This window comes from Enoplosus armatus, chromosome 9 (assembly GCF_043641665.1).
Source record: "Enoplosus armatus isolate fEnoArm2 chromosome 9, fEnoArm2.hap1, whole genome shotgun sequence".
Lineage (NCBI taxonomy): Eukaryota > Metazoa > Chordata > Actinopteri > Centrarchiformes > Enoplosidae > Enoplosus > Enoplosus armatus.
The window spans coordinates 3,032,102-3,049,815 of NC_092188.1; the positions used below are offsets into that span (position 1 = coordinate 3,032,102).

The 17,714-nt window shown below is 44.5% G+C and overlaps 1 protein-coding gene across 1 annotated transcript in view; it reads left to right on the forward strand.

Annotated features, from left to right (window-relative positions):
• Nucleotides 1-17,332, forward strand: part of sema6cb (semaphorin 6Cb) — a 54,689-nt gene extending 37,357 nt beyond the window's left edge. Inside the window, exons 15-18 of the mRNA XM_070911332.1 lie at nucleotides 644-702; nucleotides 1,198-1,248; nucleotides 4,394-4,549; nucleotides 15,604-17,332. Of these exons, the coding sequence (XP_070767433.1) occupies nucleotides 644-702; nucleotides 1,198-1,248; nucleotides 4,394-4,549; nucleotides 15,604-16,925 (1,588 nt within the window). The 3' untranslated portion in view covers nucleotides 16,926-17,332. The remainder of the gene's footprint in view (nucleotides 1-643; nucleotides 703-1,197; nucleotides 1,249-4,393; nucleotides 4,550-15,603) is intronic.
• Nucleotides 17,333-17,714: the final 382 nt, after the last annotated feature.

Below are 17,714 nucleotides of genomic sequence, written 5' to 3' on the forward strand. Positions count from 1 at the left end.
ATATTTCGCATTCTGTTAGTAATGCAGAGGTTTCACCAGCAGAAATATGAAGTGGTAAATGACAGGTTTTGGTGTCCCTCTGAATCAACACACTTCCCTGCAGACTATTTTTCTCTGACATTCAACAATCAGACAGTGAGACATTCATTGCAGAGGTACCAATTTCACCAGCCGTAACCTCAGTGGACTAAAATACAGTGCAGCTACAGAAAGTGTGTATGACGAGAGAAATGTAGGAAATGACTAACTGAAGGAGGCAGGTTGAGAGAAATTGAGGACACTCAGAAGTAAATTACAAACTAACTTGTGGAATCTGCTGAACACCACAACATTGATGATGCACAACCTTGTAAGAAGATCCAAGGGTGCATTTTCCCTTCAGGTCCAGCCACCACTGTGTCCCAGCTACAAATGCGACACAGACACTCTGACCTCAGCCAGACACAAAACAAATTAAATTTTGTTACGGAGCACTTACCTCCCCGTCTCCAAGCAGTCCTCATCAACAAAACCAATTTTAGAAAGACTCAACGAGGTGCTTTGTTAGAAATGGACAATCAGGGAAATGGATTGATGCAAATTTACTGATGTGTCTCTGTCTTGCTGTGTGTGTGTGTGTGTGTGTGTGTTTCTTCCTCTTCAGAGGCGGGTTTGAACAGGATGTGGAGAACGGTTACCATCAACACCCAGATACCTGCCACGGTGAGCTGGAAACATTTATTTATTCTCAGAGATTTACATAAGCAATAAGGAGACGGAGAGAAAAAACAGTGATTGACTGTCATCAGACCTTGATGGCGGAGCGACAGCAGGCGCAGGTGATTGCGGATCTAACGAATTATAATGGAGCATTACACTGTATTTATTCACTGAGGGCAGCTATTCAGTTTATGTTGAAGGCGCTTGAAGAGTAGTTTGTCCGCCCTCGTTCTCAATCCCTGCTGGAATACTGTTCTCAATCTTTCTGTGTTAATTAATCACTTGCTCATAGAAGTGTTTTTATGTAAGACAGAGTGGGTTGTTGTAGCTCTCCTGCATGTGTCTGGGATGTGATCAGAACCACAAACAGGACAAATTCAACAATACTTGTCTCCCATTACAAATAAATTAATTGTAGCCCAGAAACCAGAAATCTTGACAAATCATAACCAAACACACTGATGTCATTTTGAATTTCTTTGTGTCTTCTCTCTCCAGATGTCCTGGCGACCACTCGCAAGCAAAACACGGCGCTAGACTCAGCGTACGGTCAGTGGACGCGTCTTTTGTCTTTTCATTTAACTGCCTCAGCTGATCCAGCTGGTCACCACCGAGCGCTAACAGGCTAAAGGCTAGCAAAGTGAACTCAGTAGGCAGTCTTACACCAAAGTAGGATTCAAAGGGAGTTTGAGTTCTGTTTTTTTGCAACCTGGGTCTTGTTTTAGTAGTTTTGGCCGTCTTTCCTATCAGTTATGTTAACAATATTTTTGTCCAAACAGTTTAAGAAAGTACAGATTGTAAACAAAACCAAAGTTTATCTAAAACACCTCGTTGATGGTGAAACTGTAAATGAGCACACCAACAGAATGACAATAGGTCTGTTTTAACCAGCAAGTCCGTCTGCAAAATCTCAATCAAAATGGCCGTTCACCGAGAACAGAATGGGTAAAGCTGGAGGTTTGTTTGTCTGATCATCTGATCTTGTATTCCTGCCCTGTTTTGATTCTGTTCTAATGTTGGCGAAGTTGGTGAATAAAACATTACAATAAAAGTGGCGGCCAAGAAAAAAGACCCATAACGTTAAAGACGTGTAATATTTCTTTGAATATCCTTGAACAACACATTGAACTTCGACCTGCTCGCTCACTGTTACTCTATCTGGAGAAGAGCATCAGATTTATTCAGCTATATGCCTACAAAATAAATGTTTCTGCACGTCACAACTTGGGAGGTTACAGAATACTTTATTGAGGCAGCTGAATGGCCGGTGCCACCTCTCCTTCTCAGCCAGTCTGACAGCTTAAACATTGAAGCCATTGTCTGAAGCATCACTCTTTTGATGGACCAGGAGCTCCGCTGGCTAGGCTGCCTAATGCCCTGTATCAAGAAGGATCATCATCCCTGTCACGTCCCATTACTCCCCCGCTGGCCGCACCGCGCAGCCCCTGGCATGGCCGGAATAGAAATAGAAATGCCGCCAAGCTGGCTAGCTCTCAGATAAGATTGAGGAGGTGGTGTTCAGACAATTTTCTAACACTGCAACATTCAAAACCAGTCATTTTCAATCAGATTGCTGTTGGCCAGCCTCATTCGCTTTTATCTGCACAACTAAAGTGCCAGCCCCAACTTTATGAGGAGTTTTTAAGACTTGCTCAAAGTCAGATCCCTTTGTCACTAGACAAATTGGGACACGGGGGAGCTAATGGCAGTGGTTGATCCAACACAGTGATTAGTATCATCACTGAGCCCATCACGCTGGAAGATGTCGGCCATTATGGCTCAGCAGAACCATCCATCCTGCATCTCCCTCAGTCTCTTTCCCAGAACAGAGGCCACTTTGTCTGCCAGAGACCTCGGCCCAGACCTCCACGGTCCCACAGCGCCTCAGTAGTCCGTAAAGCCTCCCTGCTGGAGGAATTGCCACTCAGTCGGTAGCAAGGCTTGATGAGCAACCCTCCTGCTTAATCCTACGGGGCTCTCACCACCCCGATGCTTCACTGCACTGTTTGAAGTTCTCAACACGCAGTCAGATTCTGTCTCTGTTGTTTTTTGGTGTTTATATTTTTTTTTTTCTAGCTGATTCACACAAAAAGCCTTTCAAGTCTCTGCACTGAAGATCAATTATCAGCTTTCCCAGACAATAAAACGCCCCATATGCCGAACAAAGCTGTTGTCACACAGGGGCTCCGTTCCCTGTTCGAAAGCACACCAAAGGCAGGGACGTTTTCTTTCTTCCACCTCCCTGTCACCCAAACAATCGCAGCCAGCAGAGGGAAGGGTGTGAGACAAATGCCCGCCTGTGTAGGTAATCAAATGTTCCTCTGTTGTATAATGTGCTTTTTTCCTTTTTGTACTTTATCAACAGTAAAATGGGACAAACAATGTGATCCTACGTGCACACTCAGAATAACACAATTGTGATAAATTGAAGTAACGATGAAATCCTGGAGCTATTGTCCGAGGTGCCAGGGCCAGACACCCCCCGGTGTACAGTTTTAATTTGCCCGGCGCAGATGGTGAACTGACGGGACACCTCATTCAGAGTGAACGCTGTCAACTGGCTCACAGTGAGAGAGAGAACAGGTCCTTTTTCCTCCAGTCTGGGAGTGAGATCTGCAGAATGCTAACATTATGGCTGGCTTATTAGTGCAGGAGCCCAAGCCAATAGCAGCATGCTGCTCACCGGACCTCAAGGACAACAGAGAGCTAATAATGCAATCAAGATGTGGAGTGTGTCATCAAGATAAATATGTTTGATATTACAAGGCCTGTGGCAGCTAATGCCCAGCGTGTTCCTTGGCATATGTTTGAAATGGTTCCATGATAATGTTTGCTGGTCTGCCTCAAGGTGACAGAGTTTCCTGTGAAACAGTTCAGCTCGGGTGAGGTAGTGGAAAAGAGCTGTGGTGAAGAAAAAAAGCCCTCACCTAGCCAGCCACCAGTATCTATTTCAACTTATCTGTGAAAACACTTAGCGGAGTGGATGCAGAGGAGTTTTAACGGTGGTCGGAGTTCAAGGCCATTCAAATAAAAGGGGGGGGATTTTTCTGTAAAATAAGCTGGAGAACCAGGATTAAATGATTGCTGAGTGGTTTAGTAACAAAAGACTGTGGAAAGCCATAATGACGGTGCATTGAACCAGGAGTTAAATATTATAAAAGTGCCTAAAACCTTTGCTGCAGTTTGTAAAAATTCAAAAGCCATTCAACAATGTTAATATACTTCATTAGTTCACTTTTGCTAAGCTGAGTCTCCTCTGACAAACTGCCAGATAGCTGTGTTAAGTCGTTTAAAGAGTCACTAAATGTGCTGTGAGATATGTTTTTAAAGCATATGAGTAGTTTGAGTGTGATAATAGCAGCGCAGCAAGAAATGTTGTGGAGAATCGTGGATTTGTCATTGCAAATGTTGGAATGTCAAACTCCCCCGGAGAGACTGAACGTGAGTATTAAACTGCAGCACTTGACATCATCGCGAACTGACGGACGAATTAAATTCTGCTCTGTGTGCTCATCATGTTGCTCACGATCATCACTGGGTCTTTATGTTAACGGGTGGCAGTTTTCTTTCCACTCGAGACTCACCCTCATTTCTCTGAAGTTGATTGTCCAGGCTGATTCACATTTCACTAATCACTCACTCTGTTGCCCCCTCCTCCTCCTCCTCCTCCTCCCCCCCTTCGTTACAACCACAGGGAAGACCACACCCACAAGCGCCAGCACAACCTATCATGGGGCGGCATTCCCAAAGGAGGCAGGTGACCCTGAAAGAGGTACAGGTCCTGATGGCCCTCCCCCCGTGGGGGAACAAGGGTCACCTGACTCGGAGCCAATCAGTGTGGAGATGGAGGGTAAGGGGGAGGGATGTCTGTCCTCAGTGAATCTGCAGGGGATTGCACTGCTGGGCCCCGAACGCCTCACCGTACACTTCTAACCAGACTGACCACTAACAACAAATAACAGAAAATATTGTTTCACTCTGGCAGAACCGCCTCCCATACTCAGCGTGCAGTTCAATCATCCGCCCTGCGTTTCCATAGCAATGGTACTCATTTCAACAGCTAATGTAAATTCAAATCAACTCTATTATTTTATATCCTCAAAAAACTGTCTTTGCGATTTCTGATGAATCACTGACTGTTGAATAGTCGCTGAGAGAATGAGTCCTGGCCAGTAAAAGCAGGAAGCATTGAAGAAGTCATGTGATGGTGTGCATGCTCATTTGAGTAAGTGTTCTTCCAGGGTGAAATATCTCTTTCATTAGCTCACTAACACTTAACTCACTAGTCAAACCAATCTCTTAGTGAAAGGCAGAAAGCATCGATTCTTTTCTGATCCGTACACTTCATTTGTCTCAGCGTTACATGACGTGAGCAGCTTCACTTAATGCTTCCTGTGTGGGTAGATGGAAGGCTGCTGAATGATAAGTGTTCGATATCGCTGAATAACGCCGCGCACACATTCACTAAACGGACATAAACATGGCGCAGACGGGGCTTAAAGGTTATTAGAGGAGGATCTTCTTGTCCCTCTGTGTTCAGCCATACATCCTGATGTACTCAACACAGCAGCCATGAATGCGAACGGTTTAATGACTTGAAATAAATACTGCATTGGCTCTAATTAACTCCTCAAATCAAGTAGAGAACCTGAGTCTAAACAACACTGCTCCCGCATGGCCTCTCCTCATCTTTTATTTAGCTCGTCAACACACACAAATATTCCCTCAATGTTTTCAAACACACTGACAAAATTCAGCGCACAAGCCAGGTAGCGTCTCTCGCTCCGTGTGACCATTCATTTACATTTATAATTTCCATTCCCACTTTCCCAGAGAGTCATTTCCTGGTGCAGACTTAAAAGTGTAGAGAGCCAAAGTCCCGGCGTCAACTTCCAGGCGAGCTGCTGTTCCACTGGCTTCGATAACTCAACAGAATCTCTCATTGAGGCTCGCTTTGATCTGTCTCTCTGACAAAGTGAGATAAATGAGTATCTGCTGCTGTGCTTGATATTGGAAATTGAACCATTCTTAATTTGAAGAAAGTTAAACAATTATCCACAAAAAAGGAAAGGATTCTCCCCTGCTTCATTTAAGTACAAAAAAGTGTAAAGGTTTTGGTCAATGTGGCTACTTGACATGAAAACGAGTATCGACTCAGGGTCAATCACAAACTTGTAAATACTGGAAACACAAGAATTACTTGCTTGTGCCGCAACATTCAGCCCTGTCATCACAACTGTAACCTCTCCATAAATGTGTCGATAACGTAATAGTAATGGAAACGCGTATACATATGGATAATTTTAAGCTGTTGTTATTGCAGCGCACGTCAAACACTTCACTGTAACCTCATCCATGATATCCACCCTCACTCCCTTCACTCCTACTGTCACCATACCTGACTTGCTTTATCCGACCAACAGTCTGAAACCCAAATATATTCAATTTACTATAAATGAAGACAAAGAAAAGCAGCAAATCTTCATATTTCAGAAGCTGGAACCATCAACGTTTTGGCATTTTGTCTTGAAGTAATGACTTAAAAGATGAATTTGCTCATCCTTTCGGCTCTAAAGGTTATGTTGTTGGGCTCAATGTTGCTAACTTGTGTAGTAACAGATGTCAGCGTGATTTTGAATGAGGTTTCCTTACTTCTGGAATTGAAAGTTCTGTTTAGCTTTCTATTCACACATTGTTAAAGGCATCCAACCTGCATGTCTTACAGTAACTCAGTTACAGTTACGCCACACCATCCAGCTACCTCAATAAATGACATGACCTATAAAACTCCAACCAATTCTTGAATATTTAATTACATCTTGATCTTTATAGACTTGAGTCTCATTATTTCTTACATTTTTAATATGACAGTGTGAGTGACTCATACTGATTAACATCACAAGCTTTCAAAAGTAGGAAATGTAAGTCGAAGAGCCACATCAACATGACGGGAACAAAACGTCTCTGTGACCCTCAAAAGATCGTGTAAAGAAACCAGAGCAGAAGTGAGAAAGTTTTTCGGGTTTTTCCCCGTCTAAACACTGGAGCATATTCCTGCAAGAAGATATGGTTCATTTGGATGTGATTCAGGGAGGACAGGCGGCATGAAGCAGTTTTTGTGCTCTCTGTGCCGGTTGCTTGCACAGGCACCATGTCAGAAGTCCATAAATCCTCAGCAAGTGAAAGAAGCTTCCATTCACGCAGACAGACTCTCTGGCTGCAGTGATGAGCTACTCAGGCTCAAATGAGAAAAGCCCATAACAAATAAATAACCAGCAGGGGCCTGAGCCAGGGAGTCAGACAACAGGGAGGGAGAGGAGGGGGTGTAGGATGTAATAGAAACAGCAACGCAATCTATTTCAGCCAGAGACTGTGGCGCACCCGGTTCAATCAGAAGAGCAGGGCGAGCGGGTTGATAAGGAAGGAGAGGAGCTGGTGTCGAAGCAACAGCATCACAGTTCCAAGAGGGCCTCCAATCTCTCACTTCCTGTCCGTTCCTCACCACATATCTGCTTTTCTTACCTTCCGTAGAGGCTCTGCAGCTCTGTCACAAATCTCCCAGCAGCCAGAAGGTGGACCAGTAGACAACAGTACACAGATAGTGGCCAAATATAGAACAGCCAATCAAGAGAGACACAGATAGCTGAAGAAAAGTTAAAAAACACTGCAGTTAAATGGATGCATGTGTATATTAGTCGCTGCGACAAAGAAAATTGTCTCGTCTTTACTTTGTTGCTCCAACAAAGAGTTAGCTCGCCAACTAGCCATCGGGCTAAGTAAACATACAGCTGCTAGCCTCAATAAAGGCCCGACCTGTAGGTTTGAGACTTGGACTTGAAAGCAAGTTTTATCAGGTAGAAATGTGGAACAATAAATGAGACAGTGGCAGGCCGGCCTTGCATATTTTGGCACTTTAGGCCTGTTGCTGTGAGAGCGCAGTTTGTTTTCACTGTTATTTGCTGTGGAAGAAGGTTATTATGTGTGACAGTTGAGACGGATACGACAGCTCAGAAAAGTTCCCCTGTCAGCAAACGTCTCTTAAAGATCACAGGCGTAGCAGTAAACCACCTGTAAGTCCACCTCATTCATAAATGTCAGCGAGATATAGATATAGAACTCTTACAGTAAAAATTACAAAGGCAGTCCCTCACTTAACACTCCCGGCCCTGTTAATCCTAACCACAGTTGTTTTTTGTGGCTCAGTCATGGACAGATTAAAACCTGTGAGGTGAAATATTCGCTCAGACGTGGGTAGCTGCGCTACATTATGTAAACACGAGGGAAGAATAAAAGGCAAGGGCAGGAACCCGTCGACCTGCTGCTATTTAGAAAAATGCCAGCAGTCAGGTTGCACTAGAGCTGTTTGTGGCCGGTGAACGCCCACCTCTGCATCGTGTGTGAGCGCACACAAAACTGTGTTAGCAAACCCGTGTTGCACAAGACTCCTGGTTCCACACCTCGGGTTTGTTTTGTTGCCCTCTATTGTGATTTGACCTTTTCCGTGACTCTTCTGCACATTTAGATGAACCAGCGTGGGTTGGACTCAAAAGCCAGGCTAGCAGCTAATTTAGCTGACAAGCACAGGGAGATGGCTCGATAATAGAATCAAGTGAAGCGGGCGTTTTCAAACTCATTAAAACACTACAGGAGGAGAGCAGAGAGTGAACTCGGCCTGAACCTTTCCATAAAGAAGGGCTGCCGTCCTGGGGGGGGGACATCGATGCCAGCTAGTTTTCTAAAGAGTTATTTATACTTCTGAAGACCATGGCAACAGACACCGCCTGTATCATCCAGACACTGATAGGGCTCTGACTGTGTGTCCCCTCTAACCACCGCCACAATATCTGCTCCTCAGAGAGGCTTCCGTCCACATCACTATCAGTATTTTATGATTCATATTTTAATGACTTTACTTCTTAAAAGTAAAAACTAGCCAAAAAGAAACAAATATATAGGGTTTGATATTAAATAGGAACTCTTTCCAGCAATAATCTTTGCAAAGAAACAAGCAAAAATCCAGAAACGTAATAATACGTAATGATAGTGTCAGTAATTAAATAAGTACTCAGTTTCATCATCACTAGTTAAAAAGTAAACGCCATCCACCACCATCCAGCAGTGTTAACGAAATGAACACTTCATCACACTTTTTCCAAAGTTTTACTTTGCAAATGAGCAATAATTCTGAAGGCTGTCACTTCTTCAAATAGCAGACGGTGTGTGAAGTTGGACATTGAAATATTTAACACAGTTTTAGATCTTTAAGGGTCAGATTGTGGCCGCACATCCAGAACACGTTCATTATGCCGGTTAAATAGAACCGCCGGCTGTCGGGTTTCATTCAGCCCATTCGTCTGCGTTGACCCTACTCTTACGTGATTTATCACAAGTCAGGCCTTTACGTGCGCGCACACACACACACACACACACACACTTCAGTTTTTGAAACGTTACTGCCAATTTGGACTCCCTGACTCATAGTCATGGTGTAATGGCACTCATTAAAGGTCACACAGATCTAGGCCATTTTTTCCCTCCGCTCAGCTCACCAGCACTTTACGACGATTATAAGTGACATCATGTTTTTACTACAAAAACACACTCTGCAACGCGCTGTTAAAACAAACCTTAAAGGCATTACACACATCGAATACTTCATTTTCCATAACCGGCACTTTTAATGGCTCTTTATTCCAATGTCGGCTATTAAAGCTCAGCTCAGTGTCAGGATGGAGGGCCGTCAGTTCTGAGCGTCACAGCGATCCACGGGGCCCCACAGTGATCAAATCCACCCACGCAGTTGTCCCGGCTCCTAGCCCTAACCCCTTACCCTTTAATCTGTCTCATTGACCTCTGGGGAGTATTTCTCCCATTTTATGTGCCTGTTTTTCTGTTCTTTTTTTAGTTGGACTAACCCTTTAGCCGTACCTGCCTCCTTTGTTGAATTCTCTCTCACTGACTCTTTTAACCGTCCTTTTATGATCTGCCTTTCCGGTTTTACAGCCGATGGCTGAAACTGCGAGCAGGTGTTTGAGTGGCCTGCGAGCAGTTTCTCCATCTCTTAAAGCAGCAGTTCACTCCAAAGACAGCGCTACGTGACACCGTGATAGATGTGGGTTTTAGCAGAAAGACAGCGCTGTTTCCACTAAATAGCCTTTGTTATTAATGGTCATAGTTTCCTCACCTTTTTGTTTGGTGCATGTTCTTTATACATTGCCAGTTTTTAAGCTAGAACAGACAGATGATTCTAAAAAAAAAAGGAATTATTCACCATATCTGCGGAAACTGACTTTGGTGTGGACTGTCTCTTTAAGTTGATTGCTAAAGCCAAGATTCTTCCAGTGCCGCCTTCCCTCTTGAATGTAGATCATCACAGAAACAGCTGGAAGTTTGCATTGGAACCATTTTGCTTTACCAGCCACTGAATGGCAAATAATCGGCTCTTCTTTTTTAAGTTTCTGATGCAACTGCATGTAAAAAGGAAGGAAAGGAAAAGGACATCACGCTGTGCATGTGCTCTGCCTGGTTTAATGGCCACTTTGAGGGGTCGGTTCACCCAAATTACGAAATAACATTTTCTTATTTAACCCCAGTGGTATCTAGCCATGCAGTTTACTTTAGACTTTTTATTTCCTGCCTCAGGAAATTTTGCCTCAACCCCAGTACAATAAAGGTGACTTGGACTTGGTTTGTGCTGGTAAAAACAGTGAGAAGTTTAAAAAAATAAACTGCAGTGTGACTTTCCATTGATGAATTTAATTGGGACCGTTAGTTCTGTAGAAAGTAGTTCCAATGAAAAGTATTTATAGTGAGGTCTGTGGATTTATTTCTGGACAGAATCAGTTCAAACGGAACTTCTTTCACCTCCAGATGTACTGTACTGGCATCTGAGAAGTGAGAAAATATGTTTGTTTTTGTAATTTGAATGAACCACCCCTTTAAACAACCACTATCTGTTGTTTGAGTGTTTGAGACAAAATGTATACTGCTGCTTAAAACCTTGACTTTCCCCTCAAAGTACAGGTGCAAATATTGAAGGACTTCATACAGACAGTGTGGTTCTGATTGCCAGATGCCACAGCACGCCCAATTTACCAGTATTCAATCAAAATTGTAATGAAATCTATGCTCTCTATGCATCAGCACACCTGGAATGAAATGCAGTGCTCATTACCACTACTTTTCAATTGGAATGGATCTGTTACATTACACCATATCACCTTAGCTCGTGTGCATATATTAAACCGCATCCAATTGGCTGAGCACTGAGGTGGAATATTATGCAAATTCCTAATAACAAGTGTACATGATTGAATTCACTCAGTCAACAGCCAGAACCCTGCACACACACAGCACATATACCCAGTGTGTGTGTGTGTGTGTGTGTGTGTGTGTGTGTGTGTGTGACGCACACGATCATGCTCTGTTTGCTAACCATGTCTGTCCATTGACAGACATTAAGTATTAAAAATGACAAATTACTAAAGCTCACAGCAACAGGGCAGAGCTGCACTGCTTTTCACCCGGATTTGAAAAAGGAAATTATTTCATTTGTTCCCATCTTCAACCTCAGGGTGTCTTTCAGGAGTTAAATTGTTATTTTTAGTGTGGAAGAAATAAATCTCCAGCATTAGCAGGAGGAAGGGGGGAGGGGTAATGCTTTCCTATGAAGCCCGGGGCCATTTTTTCTTGTTGGCTTCTCATTGGGATGGAGTAGCCATTAAGGGAACAATTACATGCACTTGTAAGCTTGCAGAAGCAGAAACTAATTAGGGCTATTTTGGAATGTCTTCACTTCATGCCGCAAAAATAGAACACAAGTTGTTCTCCAGGTTATTTAAACGCAGCCTGGAGAAAAGCCTGATGCAATGAAAAAGTCAGGTACAAAAGAAAAAGTTGTTCCTGTGTTTAAATGATTTCATATCCGGCATTGAAAGTGCAGCCGTTCCTTCCTGACAATATTTTAAATTCCATTTTTGTAGAGTTGTGATGCTTTAATGTCCTGCAAGAGATGCGAAAATAATTCTTTCACAATTGAAAAAGTATGAAACTTCAAAGTGTTCAGATTATCGGTAATTGGTGTTTTGGAAAAGCTTATGGTTGCTGTATTGTTAATGAAGTCGATTTAAGATGTCTGCGGGAGCTTGCAAAGACAGCAGCCATTTACTTAATCACTCAAACGCTTAGGAGAAGTTGTGGCTTCCATTGTAATTTGTTTTCAGACTCAACTTCATCACCTTCAGGAAAGGAAGAAAAAAAAAGATTCACACATAACAACCGTCAGACCTCCTTACTTTATTTCCCTCATGCAAAAACCATCGCCAATTAGTAAGACGCGGCACAGACACACTGTGTAAAACCTGCCCGTTTACGTAACCTACCGCGCCGTCTATTTTTAACAATATGGATGCAATCACAGAGCCCTTCTCTTCCTACGGTGCTGTGGAGGAGCGCAAGGGTTGTTCTCCAACCATATCACAGCTGCCGCAGAGCACCAGGCTTCAAAACCCAGCAGAGTGACGGTCTGTCACTCACCCCATCACGTCTGTCTCTCTCTCTGTCTCTGTCTCTCTCTCTGCCTCTCTCCCCATCTTCCTCCTCCTCCTTCAAATCTGCTTCTCGCACATACAACCACTTTTTTTTTTTAAAGCTCTCTGGCTTTCATCTCCACTCTTTTCCTTTGCTCTTGCTCCCCTGTCTCTTGGATCTTTGAGTCCTCTCACATTCACTCCCCTCTTCATCACCAGTTTGTCACCAAGGTTGAATTTCATCCCTTCATCTTCATCTTCCTCTTTTTTTTTTTTTTTTTTTCCCCTGGCTGTCACCATCCCTCTCTCCCCTTGCCTCCACTCACGCAGCCCATCTGTCTTTTTACCTTTTGGCAGACTTCGGTATCTCTATATTAAGCCCTCTCTGAGCCGAGGCCATGTTGAGTTGACACAGAAATATAATGTGACAACGTTAGATAGCAACACTGACCCTGAAGCTATGTAATCATTGAAGGGAAGTTGTGAAACGAGCGTAAAGCCGCATTAATTATCGCCTCGCGACGATTTCCCCCCATAAACACTTTTTTTTTAATTTAAAAAAACATTTGTGTAGTTTCAAAACCCATTGATTAGTTTCCAGATGCTCATGAAGCAGTGCAAAGAAAGCCGGTGTGTACAGTTGGCCAGCACCTCCTGTGCGCCACCTAGCTGCTTGCCAGGCTGTCAGTATGATTCACAGGGTATTAATTTCACTGTGACCAGTGGCCCCCATATGTCCCACATATCCAGTGATTGAGTCATCCGGCATGCTCATGAAACATGTTGTGACAAGTCGTTCGTAGGCTCTGGATTTGTTTACCTCAGCTGCGCGATTCACCCCCTGTCGTGGCACTTGACTCATACCCCTCAACCAGGAGGGACCCCTCAATAGGCCTGTAGCCACAGCCAGGGAGGGGGGTGTCACGGTCCAGTGGGAGCGGGTGACTCACAGGTACCGGGAAGCCACAGGGGTGACAGGAGGCAGAGAGCACGCCGAGATGAGAGCAGCCTTTCACCGCTCATTACTGAAGCTGCATGCCGCTGCCGCCGCCGGGACACTGATCGGTTAGACCCACAACCTTGAACCCATGACGATGCTGCACCGCTGATTGGCGGCCTGTGTAATGAGACCAAAAACAAATTGTCCAAGACTAAAAGAAGAGGTATTAACAGGCTCACTCCAACATCACTTTTGATTGCCTCTCCCACTGGGATGCAATTATGATTTATGACTTTTTAATGTGGTCATAAGTCGAGGCAATCAGAAGAATAAATGGCTAAAAATTGAGCATTTTTAATTGGAAGCTCTATTCAAAGCGTTACTTCCAGAAAGATTATAGTGCACCACAGTATCTCTCTGTAGGGAAAATGGTAGCAAAGCACCCCTCGCAAATGAATGTAGTGATACATGAATATGAGATAATAAGCTTCTATAAGCACACCTGCTCAAAAGTCTACCTCCGGATAATGAAGAACAAAGAGAATCGCCCAAGTTTCACAACTTCAACTTCATGACCTAAATGATAAACTCCTTGGGCAGAAACTGTGTACATAGAAATCCGCCATGACGCAAGATAAACCTTGTTTGATTAAAATTTTGCCGCATCCCACCGCATTTCTAATAAGATTCTGTCAAATTAAAGCTGTAATGATGACAGGAGGCAAATGGCTTGTCGTTCCATATAATGCATTGCGTAGTTACCATGGTGTCAGGTGCCTTTTGAGGCTCAAGAAAATTAGTTTAGACTTCAGTCATTTGTGCTTTTGTCTGTTGTGGATTTGTGATGAGATTTGACTGAACACTGGCAGGTCTCTGATCAGGTTTTCCACCTCTGTAGTATCCCCTAATATTTGCCTCTAATCACCCTGGCCTCACTGTCTCAGGAGTTCATGGTGGAAGTTTTACTCACGTCTTCCATTCCACTAAAACGAAAACCTTTTGAAATGTTAGTCTCAGAAGTCTTCATCAGTTTTGTGTTCGTGGCTTCCACGTGAGTTGAAAAATCATGATGCACCCGGCAGAGTCGAGCAACATGAGGATAACTGTGCATACCTTTCAACCAGTAGAGATCTTTCTACACTGTTTCTACTGAGGTAGCTTAAAGTCCCTGAAAGCCCTCTGGTTATATGAGGCCTTTGTGGACAATTTTGCAAATCAGTGAACAATTTTTGTGTCAGTGTGGTGCCTTGATTTTTCCAGTAAACTATCCTAGCCAAAAGACATTTGTAATCAGTATCTCAATTGAGTTTCTGGATCAGGTTTATGCTGCGTTTATCCATATCGCCCACATCATAACTCAATCGGAAGACTTTTCTGGAGCAAAGAGCCTTCATTTTGTCAAGTCTGTGTCACTTCAGAGATTAAAATTCACTCTAATGCAGATCTGATTATCCATTATACTCATCCACCAATCATCATCATCATCATCATCACTCTGAACATCACATAAACTATCATCAAGCCTGATTTAGACATCATTTTCCATTTTCATTCCTCAACGAAGCTTTCAGTGGCTGTTGACTTCAGCTTGTTTGGAACACCTGAATTTTTACCCTCCTCAGTGCAGCTCAGCCGTCCCCTCCGCAGGCTAATCAGTTTCACAGAAACTGCCATTAAGGGCGGAGAGAAGGGTCTGACACCACAGATGGCAGCAGCCTCTTGCAAATGAGCTCTGATTATGAGAGGTGGCAGGTTTCACTCCTTATTCTTATTGCCGTTGCCTTTCACGCCATTAGGCAAAACACAGTGCTAGGGTCACATCACCCAAGGACATTTCCATGGTAGATTTACCTCGACTAAGTAACCTTGTGTTTTTGGTGCACGGTTGCACAGACTGTCCCCTCGGCTTCTTTTTGAAAGAATCTGACAACCTCATTTGAGTCTGTGCTGGCAAAGGCACCAGACTCGGTGAGCTATTGGATAGACCCGTTATTTTTGGCTCATTCATCATACCAGGTGCTCTCGCCCCTGATCCTCGCATTGGAAAGCAGAGTCTGTGAAAATGACATCAGGTTCTTGCCGCTGTGCTCCCATCAATATTTAAAGCTCTAACTCATTTCAGAGTTGATTTCTCACTGACTGGGGAGCTCTTGGCCTCTGCCAGTCTAAGGGGAAAGCATAGGTCCTAAAAAGAAAGGCTGTATTGATCTATTAACAGTGAAAGGAAAGGAAGCCAAGAGCTTAGTACAAACACCTCTCCCATGCTGTTTCCCACATAGTGAAGCCCCTGTAAACACAACCTGTCTGTCCCAGCTGCTACTTGACCTATATTAGCTCTTGAAAATGTGTGTGTGTGGTTTTTTTTTTCTTTTGGCTCAGTCAGAAAAGCTGAAACTAACTGAAATACCCTTTTCTCAATCTTTTTCTGTCTTGAAGGTGTGAGGCGGCCGCCAGAGCTGGAGAAGACCAATCACAGTGTCCATTATACTCTCCTGATCGCTTGTGTTCTGGTGGCCTTCGTCCTTGGCGCCTTTCTCTCTGGCTTCCTGGTCTCCTGTTACTGTAACCACACGGGCCACAAGACCAAGAAGTTGTCGAAAGATCCTGAGGCCCCGATCCCGCACGCCCTGTCCCTCCGCAGTCTGGCCAAGCTCAATGGTCTTCTGGACAGCCAGAGTAAGGACGACAAGCTTGAGGTGTCATCTCCAAAGATCTACAACTCTTTCTTCGCCAGCAGCAAGGAGCATCACCCACCAAGGAGAAACGGCCATCATGGAATGACAATGGGAGACCTGGTCCACCCCCACCATCACCACCACCTCCACCATTCCTCAGAGCTGTCTGGTCTGCCTACACCAGACTCAACCCCAGAACTGCCCATCAAGAGCATGAAAGCCTTCAAAAACCAGTGGGAGAAGAACCAGAATTGCAACAATGCCAAGGAACCAAAGTCCCACAACATTGGCTCCAGGCCCAGCTCAGCTCTGCTTCACCAGCAGGTCTTCCCGTACTCCCATAGCCTGTCCAATGGGCAGCCACTGGTTGGAAGTCACCTCCATCCAGAAGAACGCAAAATTCACAATGTTGAACGTGTGCTATCTCAGCAACCTTACCCTGGTTACTCTCAGAAGGTGATGGAGGTAACCTCGCTGGATGAGCTCCTGAAGCACATTCACGAGGCAAGCAGCAGCAAGAACTCCCAGTTAATGAGCCCATCGGGTCTGATGGCCAGCGGTGGTGGTGGTCAGCTAGCATTCGCCAACCGCATCCAACCTCAGATTCCTGAGACAGAATCAGCCCCCTACTACAGCTCATCCACTTTACCCCGAGACAGCCTCACCCGACGTATGGATGTTCCTCCAGACATTCCCCCGCACCACCAGTCCACCCTGGAGAGGCGGCACTCCTCCCAAAGGCACTCGCTGATCGCTGCAGCCACCAAGATGCCTAATGGAGGCGGAGGAGGAGGCATGATCCCTCGCCAGCACAGCTTCAGCCAACGAAACGGTGTGCCCCACCAGCCGCCTCCCCTCCTGGCACGGATGAACTCGACGGGCAGCGCCTGCGAAGTTCACTACCCCCTCATCCCTAATGGGTACCTGACACGCCAACACAGCTACAATGGAGAGCAGCAGGAGGTCCCACACAGGGGCGCTATTGTCCGCCGGGCCTCCTCTCTCAAACCCGACGTCCCTCCCAAGCCCCTGTTCATACCTGCCACGTCCCCGGTCAACCAACAGGGAAAGTTCAACTACTGAGGAGGTACACTCCTGGACTAGAGAGGGAGTCTCCCTCATTGGGTTTTCTGAAAAGAACTTCCCTTTGAAGAAATGCAGTGGGTTTGAGGTTGCGGACCTTCACAAGAAAACACAACCAATCACGTGGCAGCCAGTGTCACTGTGGACGAAAGCCTCAACCAAACTTGTTTTTTCCCCCACTTTCTTTTTGTCCAACGAATATCTTTGTACCATATTGGTATTGCTCAGCTACTTGCTTATTATAGAACTGCTGACTGGGGTGACGTGACGCCACCTCCTTATGTTAGGCTGCCAATGTCCTCAGTGTGGATTTACAATGCAACTTAGTTTTTGGACGCGTTGATGTTGAAAAACTTTACACATCAGTCATCAAGACTTTAAAGCCGGAGGCTCCTGCAATGCTTAAATTCATGCTTTTGCTTAACCTTTTCTGATGTAGTGTTGGTAACCAGTCCCCACCCACCCCACCCTCGAATGTGTTTATATTATGCATGTGTGTGTATATATATGTGTGTTTATATCCACACCGTATATGTATACATATACATATGCAGTATATGTAACCTGTGGTGAAAAGTCAGCAAATTCCCCTGAAAGTAGTTATGTCTTTGCCTTACTATACTCTTTCATCTTTGGGCATATCAAACGATCCCCCCCACCCCCTGAGAAATATCTTAGGGACACCAAATCATGCACTTCATCAATACAACTCATTCTCAGTTGGCTAAAAACACCGAACCAAATTTGTTCGTGTTGACAAGGGAAAGGAAATACTTACACAAAGCAGCT